The sequence below is a fragment of the Podarcis bocagei genome (assembly GCF_964188305.1).
Source record: "Podarcis bocagei genome assembly, chromosome: 4".
Classification (NCBI taxonomy): domain Eukaryota; kingdom Metazoa; phylum Chordata; class Lepidosauria; order Squamata; family Lacertidae; genus Podarcis; species Podarcis bocagei.
Genome location: NC_138128.1, coordinates 8,414,887 through 8,437,837, shown reverse-complemented (window position 1 = coordinate 8,437,837; position 22,951 = coordinate 8,414,887). Strand labels below are relative to the sequence as shown.

General features: G+C 50.1%; 1 protein-coding gene across 2 annotated transcripts in view; it reads left to right on the top strand.

Moving 5' to 3' along the window:
* CLCN2 (chloride voltage-gated channel 2) overlaps window positions 1–22,951 on the top strand; it is an 86,832-nt gene that overhangs the window by 54,154 nt on the left and 9,727 nt on the right. For both annotated transcript variants that reach the window (XM_081190060.1, XM_081190059.1), the window contains exons 10-19: window positions 51–152; window positions 1,048–1,132; window positions 2,601–2,756; window positions 3,571–3,640; window positions 7,406–7,516; window positions 9,682–9,895; window positions 10,163–10,296; window positions 21,549–21,733; window positions 21,960–22,065; window positions 22,800–22,876. In XM_081190060.1, the coding sequence (XP_081046186.1) occupies window positions 51–152; window positions 1,048–1,132; window positions 2,601–2,756; window positions 3,571–3,640; window positions 7,406–7,516; window positions 9,682–9,895; window positions 10,163–10,296; window positions 21,549–21,733; window positions 21,960–22,065; window positions 22,800–22,876 (1,240 nt within the window). The remainder of the gene's footprint in view (window positions 1–50; window positions 153–1,047; window positions 1,133–2,600; window positions 2,757–3,570; window positions 3,641–7,405; window positions 7,517–9,681; window positions 9,896–10,162; window positions 10,297–21,548; window positions 21,734–21,959; window positions 22,066–22,799; window positions 22,877–22,951) is intronic.

The window sequence follows — 22,951 nt, the reverse complement described above, 5'->3', positions numbered from 1 at the left end:
AAAGGCGGGATATCAAATCCAAACTCTTCTTCTTCTTCTCTCCTCTTCAGGATCGCCAGTGGTTTTGGCGGTGCACTCTTCGTGTACTTCAACCGGAAGATTGTCCAGTTCATGCGCAAGCAGAAGGCCATTAACCGGTTCCTCATGAAAAAGTAAGACACGGTGGCCGCTGGACACATGGGTGCCTTGACCTGAGCATGAGTGGGGCCCCAGAGAGGGCAATGGAGGCCCAAGGGTGGCTTAGTCCAGCTGTGTAACATTTGGGGTCAGGCTGGAGATGGAGGACAGAGGCCCTTTTCGTACCTACTTCTGAGTTGATATTTGCATGTTTTGGACTACAATTTCCATCGTGCTGGCTGGTGCTGATGGGAATTCTAGCCCAAAACCTCTGGGGACCCTGGCATAGAAGTAGTCTGATAAACTAGGGAGGTTCCTATGTGGGTGAGTGTTGGGCGCATTTTATTTCAAGTGGTGAATGCAGCCCTGTATGAAATGCTGCAGAGAGTACACTGTTCTAATACCGCTTCCACCCAGCTGCGGGGGGGGGGGTCCCTTTCCTGCCTCTCCCCCCACTCGCAAGTGCCTGAATCCACTTTCTATGCATGAACAGTTGCAGAATACTGGCCTCCCCTGGCCCTTAAGACGGAAGCCTTCTAATCCGCCCAGGGGCAGCTGTTTCCCCAAGCAAGCGGCAATGACCTTCTGAGCCTCTGAGGGTTTGCCAGCCTTGGGGAGCATAGTTGTGCCCACTGTTTGCCTGTTTGTTTATTATTATCACCTGTCGCATTTACATCCCGAGGAGCTCGAGGTGGCGTTCTTGGTTCTCCCGTTCCTTATTTTAGGCTCACAACAACCCTGTGAGGTAGAGTTGGCTGAGAGGCAGTGACTGGCCCAAGGTCACACCCAGGGAGAGCTTCGTGGCTGAGTGGGGATTTGAACCGAGCCATAGTCCAATGCTCTAACCACTACACCACGCTGCCTCTGTTGGGGGGGACGTGCAGTGGGGCCACTCTCTTTTTTTAACCACTGCTGTCTGTGACCTTCCAGGCGCCTGCTGTTCCCCGCTCTCGTCACGCTTCTCATAGCAACACTGACCTTCCCACCTGGCTTTGGGCAGTTCATGGCTGGGCAGGTAATTTGTAGCTCTTGAACAGTTATTATTATTATTAGTAGTAGTAGTAGTATTTGTTAATTGTATATACCACCCTTTATCAAGAGATCCCAGGGTAGTGCACAACATTAAGAACACTTCATGTAGCATCAATAATAAAAAATATGGTCATAAAAAAAAAATAATGACGGTCTCTCCCCCTCCCTCGGCTCATCTAAGAAGAGTAACTTGCAATTCTGGGCTGACGGTACCCTGTTTATTTATTGCTATGATCCACTTATAGGTTACTTAACTATCTGTAAGATAGTTTAATAAGTACCGGGGGGCGGGGGGGGGGAATAAACCTCCGGATCAAATGATGTGGGGGGCAAAATACATAAATCGTATCCATAACGTAACATAAATAAAACCAGGGAGAACTACCGGGCAGTACAGTCATACCTCGGGTTGAATGTGCTTCAGGTTGAGCGCTTTCGGGTTGCGCTCCGTGGCAACCCGTAAGTAACGGAGTGCGTTACTTCCGGGTTTCGCCTCTCGCGCATACACAGACGCTCAAAAGACATTGCATGCACGCGCAGAAGCGGCGAAACGCAATCTGCGCACACGAAGATGCACCGTCGCGTCTTACGTTCTGTTCAGGATGCGAACGGTGCTCCGCAATGGTTCCCATTCACATGCCAAAGTACCACTGTATAAGGTAAGATTTCAAGCCATGCAACATACCGTACTTTTCCGTGTATAACATGCCCCCGTGTATAACACGCCCCCTATTTTGGGGGACTCAAAATTAAGAAAATGGGGGGGAGATTCCCTGAAGTTGTTAAGCTGAGGGGGGGCAGAGTTATTGAGCTCACCTGCCAGACCGACAAAGCAACCTATCCTCTGTCCCATCGCCAAATAAAGCAGCAAATAGCCCACCCAATTGCCGCAGTGAACAGCGAATCAACAACAGCCCTTGCCGCAGCCACCAATAACAATCTCCAACTTGTGGCAGCAACCACTCCCACGGCCCCATGATGTATAAGACGGCACCTAATTTTGAACATGATTTTTTGATTTTAAAATATAGTCTTATACGGTAGAACCTCAGCTTATGTTACCCTTGGGTAATGTAAACTTTGGGTTGTGAAAGCAGCAAACCCGGAAGTCTTTTTTCTGGGTTTGGCCACTCGCGCATGCGCAAAAGCACTCGTATCGTGCTGCGCGCATGCACAGAACAGACACCTCTGGTTGCGGAAACCTCAGGATTTGACCGGAGCTCCGGAACGCATCCTGTTCACAACTAGAGGTACCACTGTACACGGAGAAGTATGGTACATGCCGCCGTTCGCCCGGTGTCACTTCGTTTCACACAACTGCTACAACATTACCACTCTCCCTAAGGAAGACTGCGGTGTTAGCCTGTTCAGTTCACAGCCAGAGCTTACGCTTGCGGGCAGGCATGGCTCCCTTCTCGCCCCCTGATTTCTTCCCCTTCTTCGCCTCTCAGCTCACCCAGAAGGAGACGCTCGTGACCCTGTTCGATAACCGCACGTGGGCCAAGCAGGGCCTGGCTGAAGAGTTTGAGTACGTGGGCCCCTCCGAGGCCTGGAAGCACCCACGCTCCAACGTCTTTGTCACCCTGGTGGTCTTCATCCTCATGAAGGTGCGTCACCCTTCCCCGTCACCCCTTTCTTCCGGTCGAATCATGTGATTGTAGAGTGGAAAGGGACCCCCAAGGGCTATCCAGTCCAACCCCCCATCAATGCAGGAATCCTGCCCCTACAGCCATCCCTGGCTGGGATCGAACCGCCAACCTTCCGCTCAACCGCAAGGTGCGCTTGACCCATTGTGCCACTGAAGCAGTTGCCAGCTGCAGGGTCCACGCTGTCTGTAAAATCCGTGAACAAGAGCTTTGCTGGTTACCTTCCCAGGACTCAGCTGGGCTGAGTCACCAAACACTTGCCCCTGGGTCTTCAGGGCTGTGGTACACAAGACGTTGCTGAAGGGTCTAGAAAATGCAAGCCTATCTTCCGTTTCCTGCCCACCCTCTCTTCTCCTTCCTCTCTCCCTCCCCCCTGTACTAGCTGATTGCTTAAGTGCTGGAGTCAAAACAGCCTCTTCTCCCTTTCCAGATAAAACCTACCAGTAGGGAATTCTGAGGACGTCTCCATTTCAGACTGCAGCTGGTTCCTTCAACCACGCTGCTGCAGATTAGTCCCCAGGCACTCGGGTCTCGTTTGCTGGTTCCCAAACTTCCCCCAATAGGGACCGCTGGAAAATTGCAGAGGTTTTCCTGTCTGCTGTGGGAATTGTAATCTTCAGTCTCTTTTTCTGTCCTGGGGTTTGGGCCCTTCTCCTTTCTTCTCTCCCCCTTCCACAGCGCTTCAGCACAAAGAGGACACTTGGCTTCTGCCGATAGGGCATTCCTGGTTCTCCCCTCCTGATAACGGGCTCCTGTCTCTTTGTCCTCTCCCCAGTTCTGGATGTCAGCCTTGGCCACTACCATCCCAGTGCCCTGTGGAGCCTTCATGCCTGTCTTTGTCATTGGTGAGTAGGAGACCCTAGAACTTTCTCTGTGCTTCTGTGCAATGACCCTTAACTCTGCCCAGAGAGGATCAAGCAGCCTCCTTTGGTGGCCAATGGGAACGGGACAGAAATTCGTGCCGTTTGCATTTTAAAAGTGATCCGGCCTAATTCACACTTGCCAGACCAATAAGCAAACTGAAACGCAGCCTTCCTTCGGAAGCTGCAGTTCTGCAACCAGTGTTTGCGTGTGAAAGATGCATATAGCAGTGAAAATGATTCATGTTTTGCACACAAAATTCCATATTCTGGGATAAATGGCACAAAATTACATATAGACAATGCATGCAAATTTTCATATGAACTTTGTTTAAACAAAAAAATAGGCAAACTGAGTTTCCTAAGTTTGGAAAACTGATAGACTGAGAGTAACCAAAATTGACAAATACTCACCCACCCTAGTGACCACTTTTGACTAAAGCTATTTGGGGTGACAAGATTACCCATAATTCCTTTGTGCATGCTGAATAGCCGTTTCTGCTCTTGTTTGTCCTGGTCCCAAGCCCTATATCCCCCTGTTGCCATCTCCTCTGTGGGTTAAAAAAACAAACAAACCACATATGGGGTTTTATTTTACTTTAAAAAAAAATTGGGGGCCAAACTTAAAGAGCCAGGAAGATTTGCTGGCAGGGACATGGGCATCCTAACTTCTGCAAGAACTCAAGTTGCCTGTGGCCTCTTGGTGCCTGGATTTTTGCACATTTTTTATTGTTTTCTATACATATTATATTTATATACCGCCTTCCGCCAAAAGATCTCAGGGCAGTTCACAAGATAAAAGTGCAAATAAATAGTTTAACCAGAAGCCACGTCACAATACCCGCCCCCCGCACAAACACATTTAAAAGGCCGTAGCGTAGAAGATTAATCAGCCAAAGGCCTGGTTAAAGAGGAATATTTTTGCCTGGCACTTAATAATAATAATAATAATAATTTTTTATTTATACCCCGCCCTCCCCAGCCAAGGCCGGGCTCAGAGCGGCTTACAAGCAATAATAAAAACAAGATGAGTGATTACAACTTAAAAACAAAAATAAAATACAACATTAAAATAATGGAACATTAAAATATTAAAATGGAGCCTCATTGCAGGAGAAGGAAAAGAAAAAAGAAAAAGGGGGCGGAGGGAATCAAATTGGCTCCAATCCAAAGGCCAGGCGGAACAACTCTGTCTTACAGGCCCTGCGGAAAGAGATCAGATCCTGCAGGGCCCTGGTCTCATGAGACAGAGCGTTCCACCAAGTTGGGGCCAGTGCTGAAAAGGCCCTGGCTCTGGTTGAAGCCAATCTAACTTCCTTAGGGCCTGGGACCACTAGGGTGTTGTTATTTATGGACCTTGAGGCTCTCCGTGGGGCATACCAGGCGAGGCGGTCCCGTAGGTACGAGGGTCCTAGGCCGTGAAGGGCTTTAAAGGTCAAAAGCAGCACCTTAAATCTGACCCTGTACTCCACCGGGAGCCAGTGCAGCTTGAAAAGCACTGGATGAATATGCTCCCATGGCAGAGACGCTGTGAGGAGCCTCGCTGCAGCATTCTGTATCCGCTGGAGTTTCTGGGACAGCTTCAAGGGCAGCCCCGCGTAGAGCGAGTTACAGTAGTCAAGCCTGGAGATGACTGTCGCATGGATCACTGTGGCCAGGTCGGGGCGGGAAAGGTAAGGGACCAACTGCTTGATGCGGCGAAGGTGGAAAAATGTCGCCTTGGCTGTTGCTGTGACTTGCGCCTCCATGGAAAGGGAGGCGTCAAGGATTACACCCAAACTCTTAACGGAAGGCAATGGCACTAATTGGGCCCCCGCAAGAGAAGGGAGTTGGTCCCTCATCCCCATGCTATCCCGACCTAGCCATAGAACCTCTGTCTTCGAAGGATTTAGTTTCAATCGGCTCCCACGAAACCATCCAGCCACAGCTTCCAAGCATCTGGTCAGTGTGTAAGGGGCCGAGTTGGTGTGGCCATCCATCAGTAGATAGAGCTGAGTGTCATCAGCATATTGATGACAGCCCAGCCCAAAGCTCCGGATAATCTGGGCAAGGGGGCGCATAAAGATGTTAAAAAGCATTGGGGAGAGAATTGCGCCCTGCGGCACTCCACACACCAAGGAGTGGCGTGACGACATTTCCCTCCCTAGTGCCACCCTCTGTCCCCGACCAGAGATAAAAGAGCACAACCAGTTACGGGCTATGCCCTGTATCCCCACGTCTGCAAGGCGATGGTCCAGAAGATCATGATCGACCATGTCAAAGGCTGCTGACAAATCTAAAAGGATCAGCAGTCCTGACCCGCCTCGATCCAGTTGTCTACGGATATCATCTGTTAGGGCAACCAGAGCCGTCTCCGTCCCAAAACCAGGACGGAAACCGGACTGAAATGGATCTAATGCCGATGTTTCCTCCAGAAACCTACCAAGCTGTTCAGCAACCGCTCTCTCAATTACCTTACCCAGGTATGGAAGATTTGAAACTGGGCGGTAATTGGATAGGTCTAAGGGATCTAATGAAGCTTTCTTTAAGAGTGGACGCACCACTGCTTCCTTCAGTTCCCCTGGGAATGTCCCCGTGTCAAGGGACAAATTGATAATTTCAACCAGGGGGGTCCGCGCAACATCTGGACACTCCCTAATCAGCCAAGACGGGCACGGATCAAGGAGGCAGGTGGTGGGCCTACCAACTTGGAGGAATCTATCCACATCAGTAGGGAGTATCCGATCGAAATGGTCCAACACTGGACCTGAAGTCATTCGAGGGGCCTCCAGTTCAGTCACTGTATCTAAATTGGCAGGGAGGTCACGGCGGAGCAACAGGACTTTCTCCGCAAAAAAGCTCGCGAATGCCTCACAGCTGTGGGTCGAATTTGTGCTTAAATTTGGTTGTCCTCCTAAGGACGTTATTGACCTAATTATTCTAAAAAGTTGTGCCGGGCGAGAGCTAGCGGATGCAATAGAAGCTGCAAAGTAAGATGTGCAATTAAGGCGCCAGCCAAACCTCCTTGGGGAGACTGTTCCCCAAATGGGGAGCCACTGCAGAAAAGGCCCTTTCTTTCTTTTTCTTTTTTTCAATATGGTTTTTATTAAATTTTCTGTTTTACAATTTCAGATAAACATTTTACTTACTTAAGATATCACTGACTTCCCCTCTTCTCTTTCCATGGTTCATTTTGCATATTGTATATCCCTGCATATTTCACAAAAACTATATGAATCAGTTTTCCATTATTACACCCATCAGAAATTATTTACGCTGTTGAATTTATCTTAATGCTGCCAGCGTTTTCAGCTTGCACACAATTATTTCCCGTATATTCAATAAACATTTTCCAATCTTCTTTAAACGTATGTCATTCTTGTTCTCTTATTCTGTGTTAAGTCTGCAAGTTGTGCGTGTTCTGTCAACTTAACCTGCCAATCTTCTTTAGTTGGGACCTTGCTCATTTTCCATTTGGGAGCTAACGAAACACGGGCCGCAGTTGTTGCATACATAAGTAACCTTTTCTGACACCTGGGAATTTCAGTCTGAATTACCCCCAACAAAAAGGACTCTGGGGGTGTGTTTTTTGTGGGGAGAAGGCCCTTTCCTGTGCTGCCACTCTCTGGACCTGACACGGAGGAGGCACGCAAAGATAGGCCTCCGATGATGATTGCAGAGTCCGGGTGGGTTCAGAGTGTTCCTCTGCTCTTCTTCCAACCATACCTACCCAAATCCACCTTTGGACTCTGCCCCTGTCTCTCTGGGCAGGTGCGGCCTTTGGGCGGCTGGTGGGCGAGAGCATGGCAGCATGGTTCCCGGACGGCATCCACACCGACAGCAACATCTACCGCATTGTTCCCGGCGGCTACGCAGTGGTGGGTAAGAGGCAGCTTCTCTTGTACCATTTCCAAAAACTGGGATGTTCAGCTGGGGGTGGGCACTCCCTCATCGAAAGAGGGTCAGGGCGCGGTGACAGGAGCCCAGATGGATCAGACCAAAGTCCACCTTCTTTTCCCATGTTGACCAACCTTGTGGGCAGCCCACAAGGAGGGCTTGAGAGGAATAACCCTCTCGGGCTGTTTTTCGTTCCCTAGCAAGTGGTATTCAGAGCTGCACTGCTTCTGATCTTGGAGAGAGTGCGTGTCTCCTTCTGTAATCCTCATAGAACTCTAGCCCAATGGTTGCCATTAATTTGACTCTGAATTGATTTTAGAATTGAATTGATTTTAGAATGTATTTCAATTAACTGATTGTGATTTTATGTAAACTGTGTTATTTTTACTGTTGTTAGCTGCTCTGAGCCCGGCTTCAGCTGGGGAGGGCGGGATATAAATAAATAATAATTATGCCAGTCACAGCTGAGAGCTACTGATAGCCTTATCCAAGGTGAATTTTGACACTCCATGACCTCTTTGGCCCAGGAGCCTTTGAGAGTGATAGGAGCTGAAACATTGCTTCTGGATCCCCTCTGAGTGTCTCATTCAAACTGTGGATTTTCAGACACGGGCCCCTTCCTCCACCACCACCTCTTCCAAGAACAGGGTGGCATAGTGGTTAGGGCCTGGGCGCTTCCTGGTGAAGAAGGAACGACTGGGAATGGTAGCTCTGTGAGGGGGAAGATGGCACCCTTAGCAGAACTACCACTCCCAGAATCCTTTGGGAGAAGTCATGGCTGTTTAAGGCGGTGTCATCATAGTATAAAGCAGACATAGGCAAACTCGGCCCTCCAGATGTTTTGGGACTACAACGCCCATCATCCTTGACCACTGGTCCTGTTAGCTAAGGATGATGGGAGTTGTAGTCCCAAAACATCTGGAGGGCCGAGTTTGCCTATGCCTGGTATAATGTGTGTATAATGTGAATGCAGCCCACGCCTCTGCCTCTCCCTCTGTTACCATGGACCTTTCTATGAACTGCAGGAGTCCAGAGGTTGGGAGTGGGGCCTTTGAGCAGAGTGTGTGGAAGCTCAGACGCAGGGGCCAGATGTGGGTCTCCAGGGCCCTCAGTCGCTCAAGTCTCTCTGCAAGCCATGCCCTCCATCAGCCCTGCTTCACTCTTTCCTAGAGTGTCTCCCCTCCCAGCTGACGCTCTAATAATTCATATTGGTTGCCTGGATTAAGAACAGAGAGGAGGGGTGTGTGTGTGTGTAAAGTAGCTTGCTGTGCAAAGGCAAAATTTGCATGGGTTGCCCTGCCCACTTTTGCCCTTGGCCCCACCCACCACTGACATGTGGCCCCAGAAGAGAGGGGGGCATGGGTCACCAAAAAGTATTTCCTCCCTTTCCCTCCCAGAATGCACGAGGCCTTGAGGTGTGGCATTTCCACTGGGGGTGCCTCTAGGCTCCCAAGAGCCATCGTGAGAGCTGGGCTGGGCTTGGCATGCTGCAGCCGACCCCTGCCTGGTCTTTTGGGGTGGCTGGGAGCTTTCTCAGGCCCTTGCTTGCCTCTCTCCCCTGCTGGCTCTAAGACCTCCCTGCGTTTCTGTCAGGATGCTGTCAGCGGCTCCCGGCTGGTTGCCCAGGAAAGTTTAAAGACAAGGGAAAGTTTCTTACCGTCCTTTTTTATTTCAATGTTACAGAGAGAGGCTATAGAACCCAGCCTCTTGGGTAGTGTCGTCCCGAGTGAATCTCCACCCCCGTCTCTCCCACTTCCTCATTCGTCTCCTCTACGGGTGCTGCTACGTGCCCTCTGTCTTTGAGCTCTTTGCTCTCCTACTTTTAAGGCTCGCCAGGTTCTGGGAGATGGGGGGGGGTCTGAAATGCTATCTAAAGACACTGTGTCAGCCAGCTTCCGCTCCGGTTCTGCCTCCTCCTTTCCCATTATTTCCCAACTTTCCCCCTCCTCTGCCTCTGAGTTGGGACCTCCCGGAAACCCCTGTTGTAAATCTATTCCTTCTTCCTCTTCCTCCTCCCTAGAAGGGTCAGGATGAGAGGAGGTGGCCTCCACCATTTCTCCTCCTCCTCTGCCCAGTCCCTGACAGTTTCCGAGGCACCTGAGCAGACGGTGCCCTTCACACAGCTCACTCCCGTGCTTAACCCCCACCAGGTGCAGCTGCGCTGTCTGGAGCCGTCACTCACACCGTGTCCACGGCGGTCATCGTCTTTGAGCTGACAGGCCAGATCTCCCACATCCTGCCGGTCATGATCGCAGTGATCCTGGCCAACGCCGTGGCCCAGAGCTTACAGCCCTCTCTTTACGACAGCATCATCCGCATCAAGAAGTTGCCCTACTTGCCAGAGCTGGGTTGGGGACATCAGGAGTAAGTGTGCCTCTGTGTGTTGGCCTGGTGGCTGTCAGGGACACAGAGGAATTGTGGGAGGAACCAGCTGGGGAACCCTCAGAGGAAGAAGGCTCAGAGCCTGGGAAGTGGTGGTGGGTTGACGGTGAGCGGTCAGAGGGAGAAGCCTGGGAGGAGGAGGTGTTGGGAGTGAAAGAGGCAACAGGGCTTAGTGAGCTGGGAGATTCGGTGGCAGAGAGAAGTGCAGAGATGGGTCAGGCTTCCTTCAGCGCCTCTTGTGTATTGCAGGAAGTACAATGTGCGCGTGGAGGACATCATGGTGCGCGACGTGCGCTACATAACCCTGAACTGCCGCTACCGCGATCTTCAGGATGTGCTGCATGGAACCAAAATGAAGAGCTTGGCTTTGGTGGAATCAGCTGGTAAGAGAGAGGCAAGGCAGATCCTCATGAATATGTCTTTCCAGAGGAGTAGCCTCTGTGTTGGTCTTTTGCAGCAAAAAATATAGTCTTCTGGCACCTTAAATACTAACAAATAGATACAGTGGTACCTCTGGTTATGAACTTAATTTATTCCAGAGGTCCGTTCTGAACCTGAAACTGTTCTTAACCTGAGGTACAGTGGTACCCCGCAAGACGAACGCCTCGCGAGACGAAAAACTCGCAAAACGAAAGGTTTTTTCGTTTTCGAGTTGCCTCGCAAGACGAATTTCCCTATGGGCTTGCTTCGCAAAACGAAGCTTGCCCCGGGGACAGCGGGTCTTCTCTTTTGAAGCAAGGGGCGGCGGGGAGAAGCGATCTTCTCCCCGCAGCCCCCGGACCTCTTTTGAAGCAAGGGGCTGCGGGGAGATCGCTTCTCCCCACCGCCCCTTGCTTCAAAAGAGGTCCGGGGACGCTGCCCCCGGACCTCTTTTGAAGCAAGGGGCTGCGGGGAGATCGCTTCTCCCCACCTGCCCCCACCGCCCGGCTTCGGAACGCTGCTCCGAAGCGGGGCGGGGGGGAGGGAACACCTGCCCCCACCGCCTGGCTTCGGAACGCTGCTCCGAAGCGGGGCGGGGGGGGGAACACCTGCCCCAGCCGCCCCGCTTCGGAACGCTGCTCCGAAGCGGGGCGGGGGGGGGGAGGGAACACCTGCCCCCACCGCCCGGCTTCGGAACGCTGCTCCGAAGTGGGGCAGGGGGGAGGGAACACCTGCCCCCACCGCCCGGCTTCGGAACGCTGCTCCAAAGCGGGGCGGGGGGGCGGGAACACCTGCCCCAGCCGCCCCGCTTTGGAACGCTGCTCCAAAGCGGGGCAGGGGGGCGGGAACACCTGCCCCAGCCGCCCCGCTTTGGAACGCTGCTCTGAAGCGGGGCGGGGGGGGCGGGAACACCTTCTGAAGGCGGGCGGGGGGCGAAAGTCTTTGTCCCCCTGCCTGCCTTCCCAGGGGCTTTTAAATCGCCCCGGACAGCGGAGAAGTCCTCCGCTGTCCCGGGGCGATTTTAAAATGCCGCCCGCCAGCATTTTAAGATCGCCCGGACAGCGGAGAAGTCCTCTGCTGTCCCGGGGTTTTTTAAAATGCTGGGGGTGGGAAGAAAAGCCCTTGTCCCCCCCCCCCCCAGCCTTCAGAAGAGGTCCGGGGACAGACTGTCCACGGACCTGGTCTGAAGGCGGTTTCCCTAGGAACGCATTAATTGATTTTCAATGCATTCCTATGGGAAACCGTGCATCGCAAGACGAAAAACTCGCAAGACGAAGAGACTTGCGGAACGAATTAATTTCGTCTTGCGAGGCACCACTGTACCACTTTAGCTAATGGGACCTCCTGCTGCCGCCATGCCGCCGGAGCCCGATTTCTGTTCTCATCCTTGGGTGAAGTTGTTAACCCAAGGTATTACTTCTGGGTTAGCGGAGTCTGTAACCTGAAGTGTTTGTAACCCAAGGTACCACTGTACTTGGGTATATTTATCCTGGAAAAGAGGAGACTGAGGTGACATGATAGCCATATTCAACTATCTGAGGAGTTATTACATGAAGAGTGGAGCAAGCTTGTTTCAGGAAATTTTTAATGTCTAATGTTTTACATTTTTTTATGTGCTGTGAGCTGCCTCGAGTGGCTGGGGAAACAAGATGGAAAGCCAGCCAGATGGGTGGGGTATAAATAACATCATCATCATCATCATCATCATCATCATTATTATTATTATTATTATTATTATTTCTGCTGCTCCAGAGGGTAGGACCTGAACCAATGGATTTCTGACAGTAAGAGGTGTTTAATAGTGGAACAGACTTCCTCGTGAGGTGATCGACCCTCCTTCCTTGGAGGTTTTTAAGCAGAGGTTGTGTGGCCATCTGTCATGGATGCTTCAGCTAAGATTCCTGCATTGCAGGGGGTTGGACTAGATGACCCCTTGGGTCCCTTCCAACTCTAAAATTCTGTGATTCTGGTATTCTTTCCTAGAGTACAGCCCACTTCATCGGGTACAGGAAGTGTTATCCTCAGATGCATAAATACATAGCTGCTGGGAGGGGTTGTATGTAGTGGGTGAGATCCTTCTTTCCCCCACTCTCAGCAGGCAGGTTTGCCCACCTGTCAGCTACCTGACATAGTGACTCGCAGGCCAAATGTGGAGACCCAACAGGCCTGATTGAGTAATTGTTGGGAGATTTCCCACCATTGCATTAAATAGATGCCATTCTTCTCATTCTGGAACCTGCCAATTTCACGTCCAATTGGAACAGAAATTCTGCTGAACGATGGGCAGGGGAGGGCACAGAGTGAGTCTCCAAGTCTCCACCTCTGCTGCAGAAGCCAGACAAGTACAGCCAAGCCTCCCTTTTTTTATTAGCTTTGTTGAGTTCCTCGCTCTTGTTTCTGCCTCTGCAATGCTCACATAATGCAGGCAAATAATAAGCGTTGCACATCTACAATTGAGTGTTTTCATCGATTATTTAATTGAAGGCCTCTTTCATGGTGACAAATTTAGATCCTCCAACTTCTCCTGACGCCTCTTCCAAGGCAGCTGATGTAATAGGCTATTTTCCTACACGTATCGATTTTCATGGAACTTTGAAGTGTCAGGCATAGCCCTACTGGCTTTAGCCCAAACGTAGCAGAGTTTTCCTGCACAGCGAAGAAGCTAGTTGCGGCAGTAATGACTAGTCAGCTAGACTCAGAATAACTATTTACAGGATTTATTAAAAGGAAAAATAAAACCAGCAGAGTTTCTGCATACAAATAAAAGCAAAATAAATCCTATCTCTCTCTCTCATAACCATACACAGCACTTCTAACTCCTAACACACCTCACATCAAACTGAGCTAACAATCCCTTGATAACAGAGTTGAGTGCTGGTCGTTAACCAATCAGAGCGAGTAGTTTCTAGGTCAAGCAGACCTGGGCTTTCTGCCAAGAGTAAATTGCCACCAGCTGGAGTTAATTGGTGAAGCTAGAATCTGCAAGTTTCTCACGAGAACCAATTAACAGAAACTGAAACCGAAACTGAACACCCCCTCACAGATTCTGCTGAACAATTAACACCAAATACACCTATGTAGGAGATTATTTTTCCAGCAAACCTAAACCCTTGCACATTCGCTTGTTCTTTACCTTTGCCAATGGTTTAGTTAACACATCTGCTACATTTTCTTCACTTGACACATAAGTACAGGTGATTACATTGTCTTGTACACAGCAACGCACATTTTGGTATTTTACAGAGATATGTTTGGAACGCGATTTGAAACCCTCTGTTTTACTTAAGGTTATACAAGCTTGATTATCAATGTAAACTTGTACTGGTTCTCCACAATTTACATTTAAATCTGCTAACAAATGCTTGAAATAAATCACCTCGTTGCACAATTCACTCAATGCGGCGTACTCTGATTCCGTTGATGACACACTTACAACGTCTTGCTTGCGTGACCGCCAGCTGATTAAAGCTCCACCGACCGTTATAACTAGTCCTGTGACAGATTTTCTATCTGGCAAATTTCCCCAGTCACTATCACAGTAGCAACTCAACATTTCATCCTCTGAAGAATTTAATTGTAACATATAGCCAATTGTCTGTTTGAGATATCTCAGAACTTGTTTTACCCCTTTCCAGGCATTTAGTGTGGGTTTTGAGACCAATCTACTTAATATGCCTACTGCATAGCTAATATCAGGTCTGGACCACTGTGCTATATACAATAAACTTCCAATTACAGAGTGATATACATCAGGATGTTCAAATTCAGGACTCTCATCTATGTGAAGTGTTTTTATGAAACCTGGATCCATAGGCACCGCTGCCCCTTTGCAATCCTGCATCCTGTATGTAGTCAGTAGTTGTTTAACTTTGTTCTGCTGACTAATTAGGCAGCTGCCATCTTGGGCCCAGCACACTTCCAACCCTAGATATGTCCTAACCGGGCCTGAGTCTTTTGTACACCCACCTGCAGCCTACAATCTTTGCCCCCTCAGGCGCTGCTACTGGTGTAAAGACCTTATGCTCATTCAGAGAGGACATCTCTTCCTCCATTGCCTGTTTCCAGCGCTCTGCCTCCTCTTTTGGTAACTTTAACACCTCCTGAAAACTCTTGGGTTCTGCACTTACACTAAACACATTTGCAGTATCAGGAGAAAAACGCACCGGAGGCACTCCTTTATTTTGTCTTTTAGATCTTCTGGGAGAAAATTTTTCTTCTGACCCACTTTCCTCCTCAGAACTACGACCTCTCTTTTGTTGCTTAGCAACTGGTCTCTGGCTAACTCCACTTTCTTGAGAGCTCTTATCTGAACTTTCCTCCCCCTCAGACTCTGATTCTCTGTGTCTACTTTCAGAGTCATGAAGCTCCTGGGAAGGTTCAAACCAAACCTCAGTATTGGCATGTAGTCTCTCCCAGCCACTATGTTCACAAAAACTGGCATTCCTGGAGATCACAATGCCATTTGTCCCTTCAGCAAAGCGGAAACCTTTTCCCAGCTCCTGGTAACCCACAAACACTAACTGTTTGGTCTTAGGATCTCCCTTCTTTCTCATTTGTTTCGGAATTAATACCCAGGCTTTTGATCCAAACACATGCAAATGGTCAATTTTAGGTTTTTTCTGAAACAATTTAAAGTACGGGGTTGTACCTATTGTTTGATGAAAGAGCCTATTTTGGAGATAACACGCGGTGAGCATGCTCTCCCCCCAATAAGACATGGGCAAATCAGCATCATCAAGCATGGCAAACATCATATCTTGTAAAGATCTGTTTTTTCGCTCTGCAACGCCATTCTCCTCTGGGGAAAAAACGTTCGTTTTTCTATGCCCAATGCCACGCTTCTGTAACCAATCTCTAAAGGCATTTGACATAAACTCGCCGCCTCTGTCCGTCTGAATCCTTCTGAGTTTAATGGACAGAAATCTTTCCACAGATGCCACCCAGCCTTTAAACTTAGTGAACACGTCACCCTTATTTTTCATGGGAAAAACCCAAGAATAACGCGTGGCGTCATCCACAATTGTTAGTGAAAAGCGCGATCCACCCCTGCTTACAGCAAATGGACCAATTACGTCCATGTGAACCAGCTGTAGCGGTGACTCACTAACTCTGTCACTTCTGGGGTAAGAGACTCTGTGGGTTTTAACCTTTTTACAGACATTACAATCAAGGTACTTGTTACAACTCTTTAAATTACCCCCATCAGCCAATTCAGACATTTTTAGTACACTTTTCCAGCAAGCATGCCCCATTTTCCTATGCAATAAGTGCACACAGTTGTCATGTATAGCTTTGTTATTCACTGCAGGCTGAGATTTACTGACTACTACTGCAACTTGAGATCCTGCTTTAAGCCAAAACAAGCCTCCCTCTGACTTAGCAGTGCCTAAAATCTCACCAGCCTTCTTAATAATGCAACTGTCTCCTTCAAAATGCACTTTAAACCCAGCTTTTAGCAAACAATCTACAGACATCAGATTGCTCCTTAATGACGGCACACAAAGTACATTTTGCAGGCATTCACGAAGACAAGGAACAAAAACTGCACCCCCCGAAATCACTTCGGATGTACTTCCGTCTGCTAGAGCCACCTGGCTGCGCTGTGCTGAGTTCTTGGAAACAAACAATTCATCTGAATTCACGATGTGGCGAGACGCTCCCGAATCGACCACCCAGACCGCTTGTTTCTCATCAGCAATCTTGACCTCGCCGGTCACCAGCTGAGCCGACAGTTTTCGTTTGAAGAAGTTCTTTTTCCGCTGCTGCTGCTGATGATGCTGATCTTGTCTCTGCTCCTGCACCGGCAACTGAGACTTGACCAACTCCGGACATTGTCGTTTTAGATGCGCTGAAGACCCACATCGGAAACAACGCCTAACAGCAAACGCTGACTCCTCACCAGTACGCTGCTTTTGCGTCACCTCTGGCACAGCATGAGAACTCCTTCCAAACTGTCCGCCAGTAGAAGCCTCTGCAGCCACCGACCTTTCTTGCCTCTTCTGCCATTCTTCAATCAAACGCCCAGTAACGTAACTGACTGATAAATCATGCTCCTGCATGCCTTCTAGAGACAAAACTAAATTATCCCAGCTTTCCGGGAGAGAACTCAAAATAATAGCCACCTTCTCCTGCTGGTCTAACGCACAGTCTCTTTCCTGGAGCGCAGCAAACTTTAACTGAAAACTGTGTAGGTGTTCCTGCATTGTAACCCCAGGCTGTAACATTGCCTTGTACAATGCCTTGCGAATGAACAGCTTGGAAACCGCTGTCTCACGCACATGGAGTTCTTTAAGTGCTTGCCACACACCTCTAGCTGTCTTGATTCCCCTCACATACGGCAACTGGGAATCTTCCAGCCCCAAGACAATTGTGGCCCTTGCTCTTTGGTCTTTATCGAGGTCTTCATCATCAGGCTTCGTAGGAAACTTACTCACCACTTGCCAGAGACGATCCCTCTGCAGCACTGCCTGCATGCGTTCCGACCACAGCAAGTAATTGGAGTCATTCAGACGCTCAAAAGCCATCTGAACTGGTTGTGAGGCCATCTTGAGAGCGATGTCCCTGGAACCCGGAACCAGCTACTCACGACCACCGAGAGAGAAAACAGGAACCACAGCACCCAGCACTCACACGCTGCAGCTGTTGTCCTTGTGTCCACTGCGTCACCAGCTCACCACGGTCAGGAACCAGCCAGAGAACAACGACTTCTGGAACTACTGGAACCAACGCCGTTGATGCTGACACCACCGCAACTCAGGCTGGCAGCACAATGCCCATAACCTCATGGAACTTTGAAGTGTCAGGCATAGCCCTACTGGCTTTAGCCCAAACGTAGCAGAGTTTTCCTGCACAGCGAAGAAGCTAGTTGCGGCAGTAATGACTAGTCAGCTAGACTCAGAATAACTATTTACAGGATTTATTAAAAGGAAAAATAAAACCAGCAGAGTTTCTGCATACAAATAAAAGCAAAATAAATCCTATCTCTCTCTCTCATAACCATACACAGCACTTCTAACTCCTAACACACCTCACATCAAACTGAGCTAACAATCCCTTGATAACAGAGTTGAGTGCTGGTCGTTAACCAATCAGAGCGAGTAGTTTCTAGGTCAAGCAGACCTGGGCTTTCTGCCAAGAGTAAATTGCCACCAGCTGGAGTTAATTGGTGAAGCTAGAATCTGCAAGTTTCTCACGAGAACCAATTAACAGAAACTGAAACCGAAACTGAACAGATTTAGTGAGTCGGTGGAATAGTTACCACAATACAGTGGTGCCTCGCAAGACGAAATTAATCCGTTCCGCGAGTCTCTTCGTCTTGCGGTTTTTTCGTCTTGCGAAGCACGGCTATTAGAGGCTTAGTGGCTTAGCGGCTATTAACGGCTTAGCGGCTATTAACGGCTTAGCGGCTTTAAGAAAAAGGAAACCAACTCGCAAGAACTCGCAAGACATTTCGTCTTGCGAAGCAAGCCCATAGGGAAATTCGTCTTGCGGAACGACTCAAAAAACGGAAAACTCTTTCGTCTTGCGCGTTTTTCGTCTTGCGAGGCATTTGTCTTGCGAAGTACCACTGTAATTTGGCCAAAATGATAACAAAATCAGAGCATTCAGGGCTGGAAACATAACTGGACCAGAAACGTTTACTAATCCAATCACTGTCAGTAACGCAGCCGTCTTTTCAAATCCTCTCAAGTTTGTTTGTTTGTTTGTTTGTTTGTTTGTTTTGCTTTTGTTTTCACATGGATGAAGCTCCAGTAGGTTTTTGCACCCTCAGGCACTGCCTCCATCCATCGTACACCTTGAGCAAACAGGACTTCCGTATACACATTTCCTCCATTACTTGCTGGGCTCTTGGTACCCTCAGCTGCAGACACCTCTTTGGAGGGACTCTGGAAATGTCTGTGGCCACTCATCCTGCTATGTGGAATCACAGAATCGTAAAATTATAGAGCTGGAAGGGACCCCAGAGGTCATTTAGTCCAACCCCCTTCAGTGCAGGAATCTCAGCTAAAGCATCCATGACAGATGGCCAACCAACCTCTGCTTAAAAACATCCAAGGAAGGAGAGTCCACCACCTCCCCAGGGAGTCCGTTCGAGCTCTGACTGTCTGAAAGTTCTTCCTGATGTTTAGTCGGAATCTCCTTTCTTGTAACTTGGGAGTTGTTGGTTTGAGTCCTACCCTCCAGAGCAGGAGAAAACAAGCTTGCTCCATCTTCCATGTGACAGACCTTAAGATATTTGAAAATGGCTATCATATCTCCTCTCAGGCTCCTCTTTTCGAGGCTAAACATACCCAGTTCCTTCAAGCACTCCTTGTAAGGCTTAGTTTCCAGACCTTTTATCATCTTGGTTGCCTTCCTGTTCCAGCTTGTCAATATCCTTCTTAAATTGTGGCGCCCAGAACTTGGACACAGCATTCCAGGTGTGGTGTGACCAAGGCAGAATAGAGTGGTACTATTACTTCCCATGATGGAGCCTACCCTCGAGGTTGGTCCAGAGGCTGCAGCTTGTGCAGAGCCAGCACCTAGGCTGTTTGCAAGAGAAAGCCACTGCAAACATAGAACACTTTGTCTGTGGGATCTGCACTGGCTGATCATCTGCTACTGGGCAAACTCGGAGGCAGAGCATAACCATCAGGAATTTGGTGATCATCACTGCCTCCTGTGGGAGTGAGTTTAACTCTGAGCTGTGTGAAGAGGGACTTTCTTTTCTCTGTCCTGATTTATTTGGCCTCATGGTTGCAGTTTTTGACCGGTGTATTAATTTGCACGAGTAGTTCTGAACCTGACTAGGATTGCAGAACCTCCTCTTCCAATATGTGCATTCTGGGGGCCTTTTTACAGACTTGCCTCCAAAAACCATCTTGGCGAAGTGACTATGCAGCAGCAGCAGCACCCTCTCTCTGCCCCCCTTTCATCCCTCCTGCCTGCCACCTGTTGCTCCCTGGGAGATGCCATTGTCGTCCTGCCTGCCTGGGGCTTGATCCTCTCCTCCCTTCTCCTCCCAGCTTCATGCCACGCAGCTCCCCTGCTGCGACATCGATATCTTCCTGCTAGCCACAGCTATCATTTACGGGGCTACCGCAGCAACAGGGACAATGCTGTGTTGTCATGGCAATTTGCAAAGTTTGATGGGGAGGGAGTCAAAGCTGACTGATTGGAGCCAGGCCCTGATAAGCAAGATAAGCTGGCAGGGAATTCAGGTGTCTTCTGTCCTCCATGTAAAGACCTAGAAGTTGTGCTGACTTGCCACACCAAGAAGCAAGACCCCAGCTGTGCATTGCAGCCGCCTCGTGGTTCACTCCCAGAATCCATTTGCAACAAGGCAGCGCATACGCAAACTTCCAGTCATAGCTTCTGCATCAAAATACCGTATTTTTCGCCCCATAGGACGCACCGGCCGATAGGATGCACCTAGTTTTTTGGGGGGGGGAAATAAAGGGGGGAAAATTTATTTCCCCCCCCAGGTGCGCTGCGCTAATCCCGAAGCTTGGGGCGTGCGGAGCTCAGCGCGCCCCAAGCTTCTGGGTGCCGGCAAGGTCTCCGCTAGCCGTGGGAGAGCCGCGTGGCTCTCCCAGGGCTAGCGGACCGCTGCGCTAATCCCGAAGCTTGGGGCGTGTGGAGCTCAGCGCGCCCCAAGCTTCTGGGTGCAGGCAAGGTCTCCGCTAGCCCTGGGAGAGCTGGGTCTCCCACAGCTAGCGGATAGCTTCCTGAAGCCTGGAGAGCGAGGGGGGTCGGTGCGCACCGACCCCCCTCGCTCTCCAGGCTTCAGCGAAAGCCTGCATTCGCCCCATAGGACGCACACACATTTCCCCTTCATTTTTGGAGGGGGGAAAGTGCATCTTATAGGGCGAAAAATATGGTACTTGCTGTCTCAGAGGCATTTATGAGGTATTGTGGTTCATCAGAAACTACCAGCATAGCAAAGCGAGGATCATGTTTGAATACTTGCTCCTGTTACCAAGAAAACATTGCATTTGGACAGCTAGCCCCTTTCAGGAGAAGGGCACTCATAAATTCTCCCAGATGGCCCATACCTTTCTACGCACAGGGGTGTTATTCTGTGTGTGGGTCTGAGGATTTCCCTTCAGCATGGAGCACCTCCGCCCTCCCACACAAATTAGCCCTGTCGGTAGAGCATGAGACTTGATTTCAAGGTGTGAGTTCAAGCCTCACATTGGGGGAAAGATTCCTGCATTGTGGGGAGTTGGGCTAGATGTCCGCTGGGATCCCTTCCAATTCTATGGTTCTATGAAATGCCTGTATTCTGAAGTGGCAATGTTCAGTGCTGCCTGCATGGGGCACTTTCCCAAACATTTGAACCTGGTGTCAAGGCTTCAGGGAATCCTGTCCCTCCCACGGTGGAATGCCAAGAAGCAGAAAAAACAAGAAGAGTTCTTACCAAGTAGTTTATTCAATATTCACAGAAACAAAGGAATACGGTCTCTCTTAGATAATGGTGTTGCTCCAACTAAAGTCCCACCCCCTCAGTCACTCCTATTCTACATCAGCCCTGTGTCTGTGCTTTCTGCCTCTGAGATTTCTGATCTGCTACTCTCATGGCACTCCTGGTTATGGGAGAAGGGGGATTAGGAATGTTTTCAAGAGACACTGAGTCTGTTAGCTGTCTCTCCCCCAGCGCTGCTTCTTCCTGATGCTCCCCCAATATTTCCCAGCTTTCCCCCTCTGCTTCCTCTGAACTATGCCCTTCTGCAAACCACTGTTCTAAATCTATACTGTCCTCCTCTTCTCTGGAAGATGCAGGTAGTGGGCAGGCGGCTCCCACCATTCCTCCTCAGTCCAGTCCCTGACACCTGGCTAGCATGAGCACCTTTGGAGATGATGGTGTTGCAGATGGGAAGCACCCAATGTCACATTTCAGGTGCCTCCCCCAACACAGTCCTGTGCAAAATTTGGCCTTGTCGTTTCTCCTTGTGGAGGCATGTTGCCCGTATCTCAGGTGGAGAAGGTACCAAAGTTGTGCTTCAGACAAGCTGGCGGTGCCCTGGGAACAGGAAGCATTCGGGTTTCCTCTTCAACCCGCAACATCTCAAACTGTCCTTGATGTCCTTCTGCCTCTCCCCGGTCTTGTCCCCTATCTCTGAATTATTTTTAGAAGCTTGCCACCTTGCCATCAAAGCACATGCCTGGTCTGTTAGCAAAAAAATGGCTTCTCGGCCCAGAAATAAGCTCAGCCTGGTTTCCCTTGCCTCTGCAGAGTCCATGATCCTTCTGGGCTCCATCGAGCGGACGCAGATCGTGACCCTCCTGAGCGAGCAGCTGAGCTACGCACGCCGGCTCCACTACATGCGCGAGAAGGCCCAGGCCGACCGCCGAGCCACCGAGAAGGTTCCAGAAGGCGAGGAGGAGCACCAGACACCTGACACGGGCGTGCGCTTTCAGGTGGGCAAAGACCCAGGAGAGTGGTGTTGTTGTTGTTGTTAGCATTTTGGCAAATATGCTCATCGTTGAGGGCCTACGTTGATTTGGAGAGGCAAAGAGCAGACATAACTAAGGAATGTGGCGTCAACAGAAGAAGAAACCCATGTTGTCTTGAGGTGCCAAAGCGATAGGGTCCAAGTCTTGATCCCTTTTGAAATGCCGTCCCTTTTTCTCCCTGAACACTCAGATCATCACCGAAGAATCCTCGTTTGTCCCGCCGCGAAGTGAGTCCCGTAAGCCCTTGAAGCCGGCACTGAAGCGAGCCTCCAGCACTTTATCCGAGAGTGTCTCCAGTGAGTCCTTTGTCCCGCTTTCGCCCTATGGCAGGGGTCAGCAAACTTTTTCTGCAGGGGGCGGTTCACTGTCCCTCAGAACTTGCAGTGGGACGGACCGCACGCATGCACACGAGCGCACAGGCCTTCCTTTCGGCTGGGGAGGGGGCACCCCACTGGTGCTGGGTCTCAGTTTGCGTGGAGGGGCAGCAGCCACCCTTCTGGGAAGGGCCCCTACTCCAGGGTGTCCATGACCGTGCTGCTAATGTGCCGAGCAGCACAGAGGAATCCTCCTCCTCTTCCTCCTCCACTCCCGCTTCTTCCTGCCCCTTCACTTCTCCTCCCTTCTTGGAGCTAGACTTCAACAAGGCGCCCTGCCCTGTGCCTCGCCCCGATTGGAAAAGCGAGCCTCGGGAAGGGTCGCCACTGACCGCCAGCTCACGTCAAACTGGCCAATGGAGGGAAGGCCTGAGGTTGCTAAGGCTTCGGTTTGGCCAGCGTCATGGAAGTCTGAGCAACCTCGGAGCATGCTGGGATATGTAGTCCCGAGAAAGCGCCTCTCTGCAGAGCTAAACTGGAGCTAAAACCGGCGCGGCGACTGACCGAGCGGGTGGCAGGCTCCGCAGGCTGGATTTATGACCCTGGCGGGCCTTATCTGGCCCCCAGGCCTTAGTTTGCTGACCCATGCCTTACAGCGTCCCTTTCCAGTGAGGCCCCTCTGATGTTTGACACTCTCTCTCTCTCTCTCTGGGCAGGTGGGACTGTGGACCCCCCAGGCATCGCTCTGAGGAGCCTTTTTTGTGCTAACAACACGACAGCAGAGCCAGCTGAGGTGAGGCCTCTTTCCTCCCCACCCTCCACCCCACCATGTGCCACGTTTGGGTCTGTTTCTGGGCAGAGGCTCTTC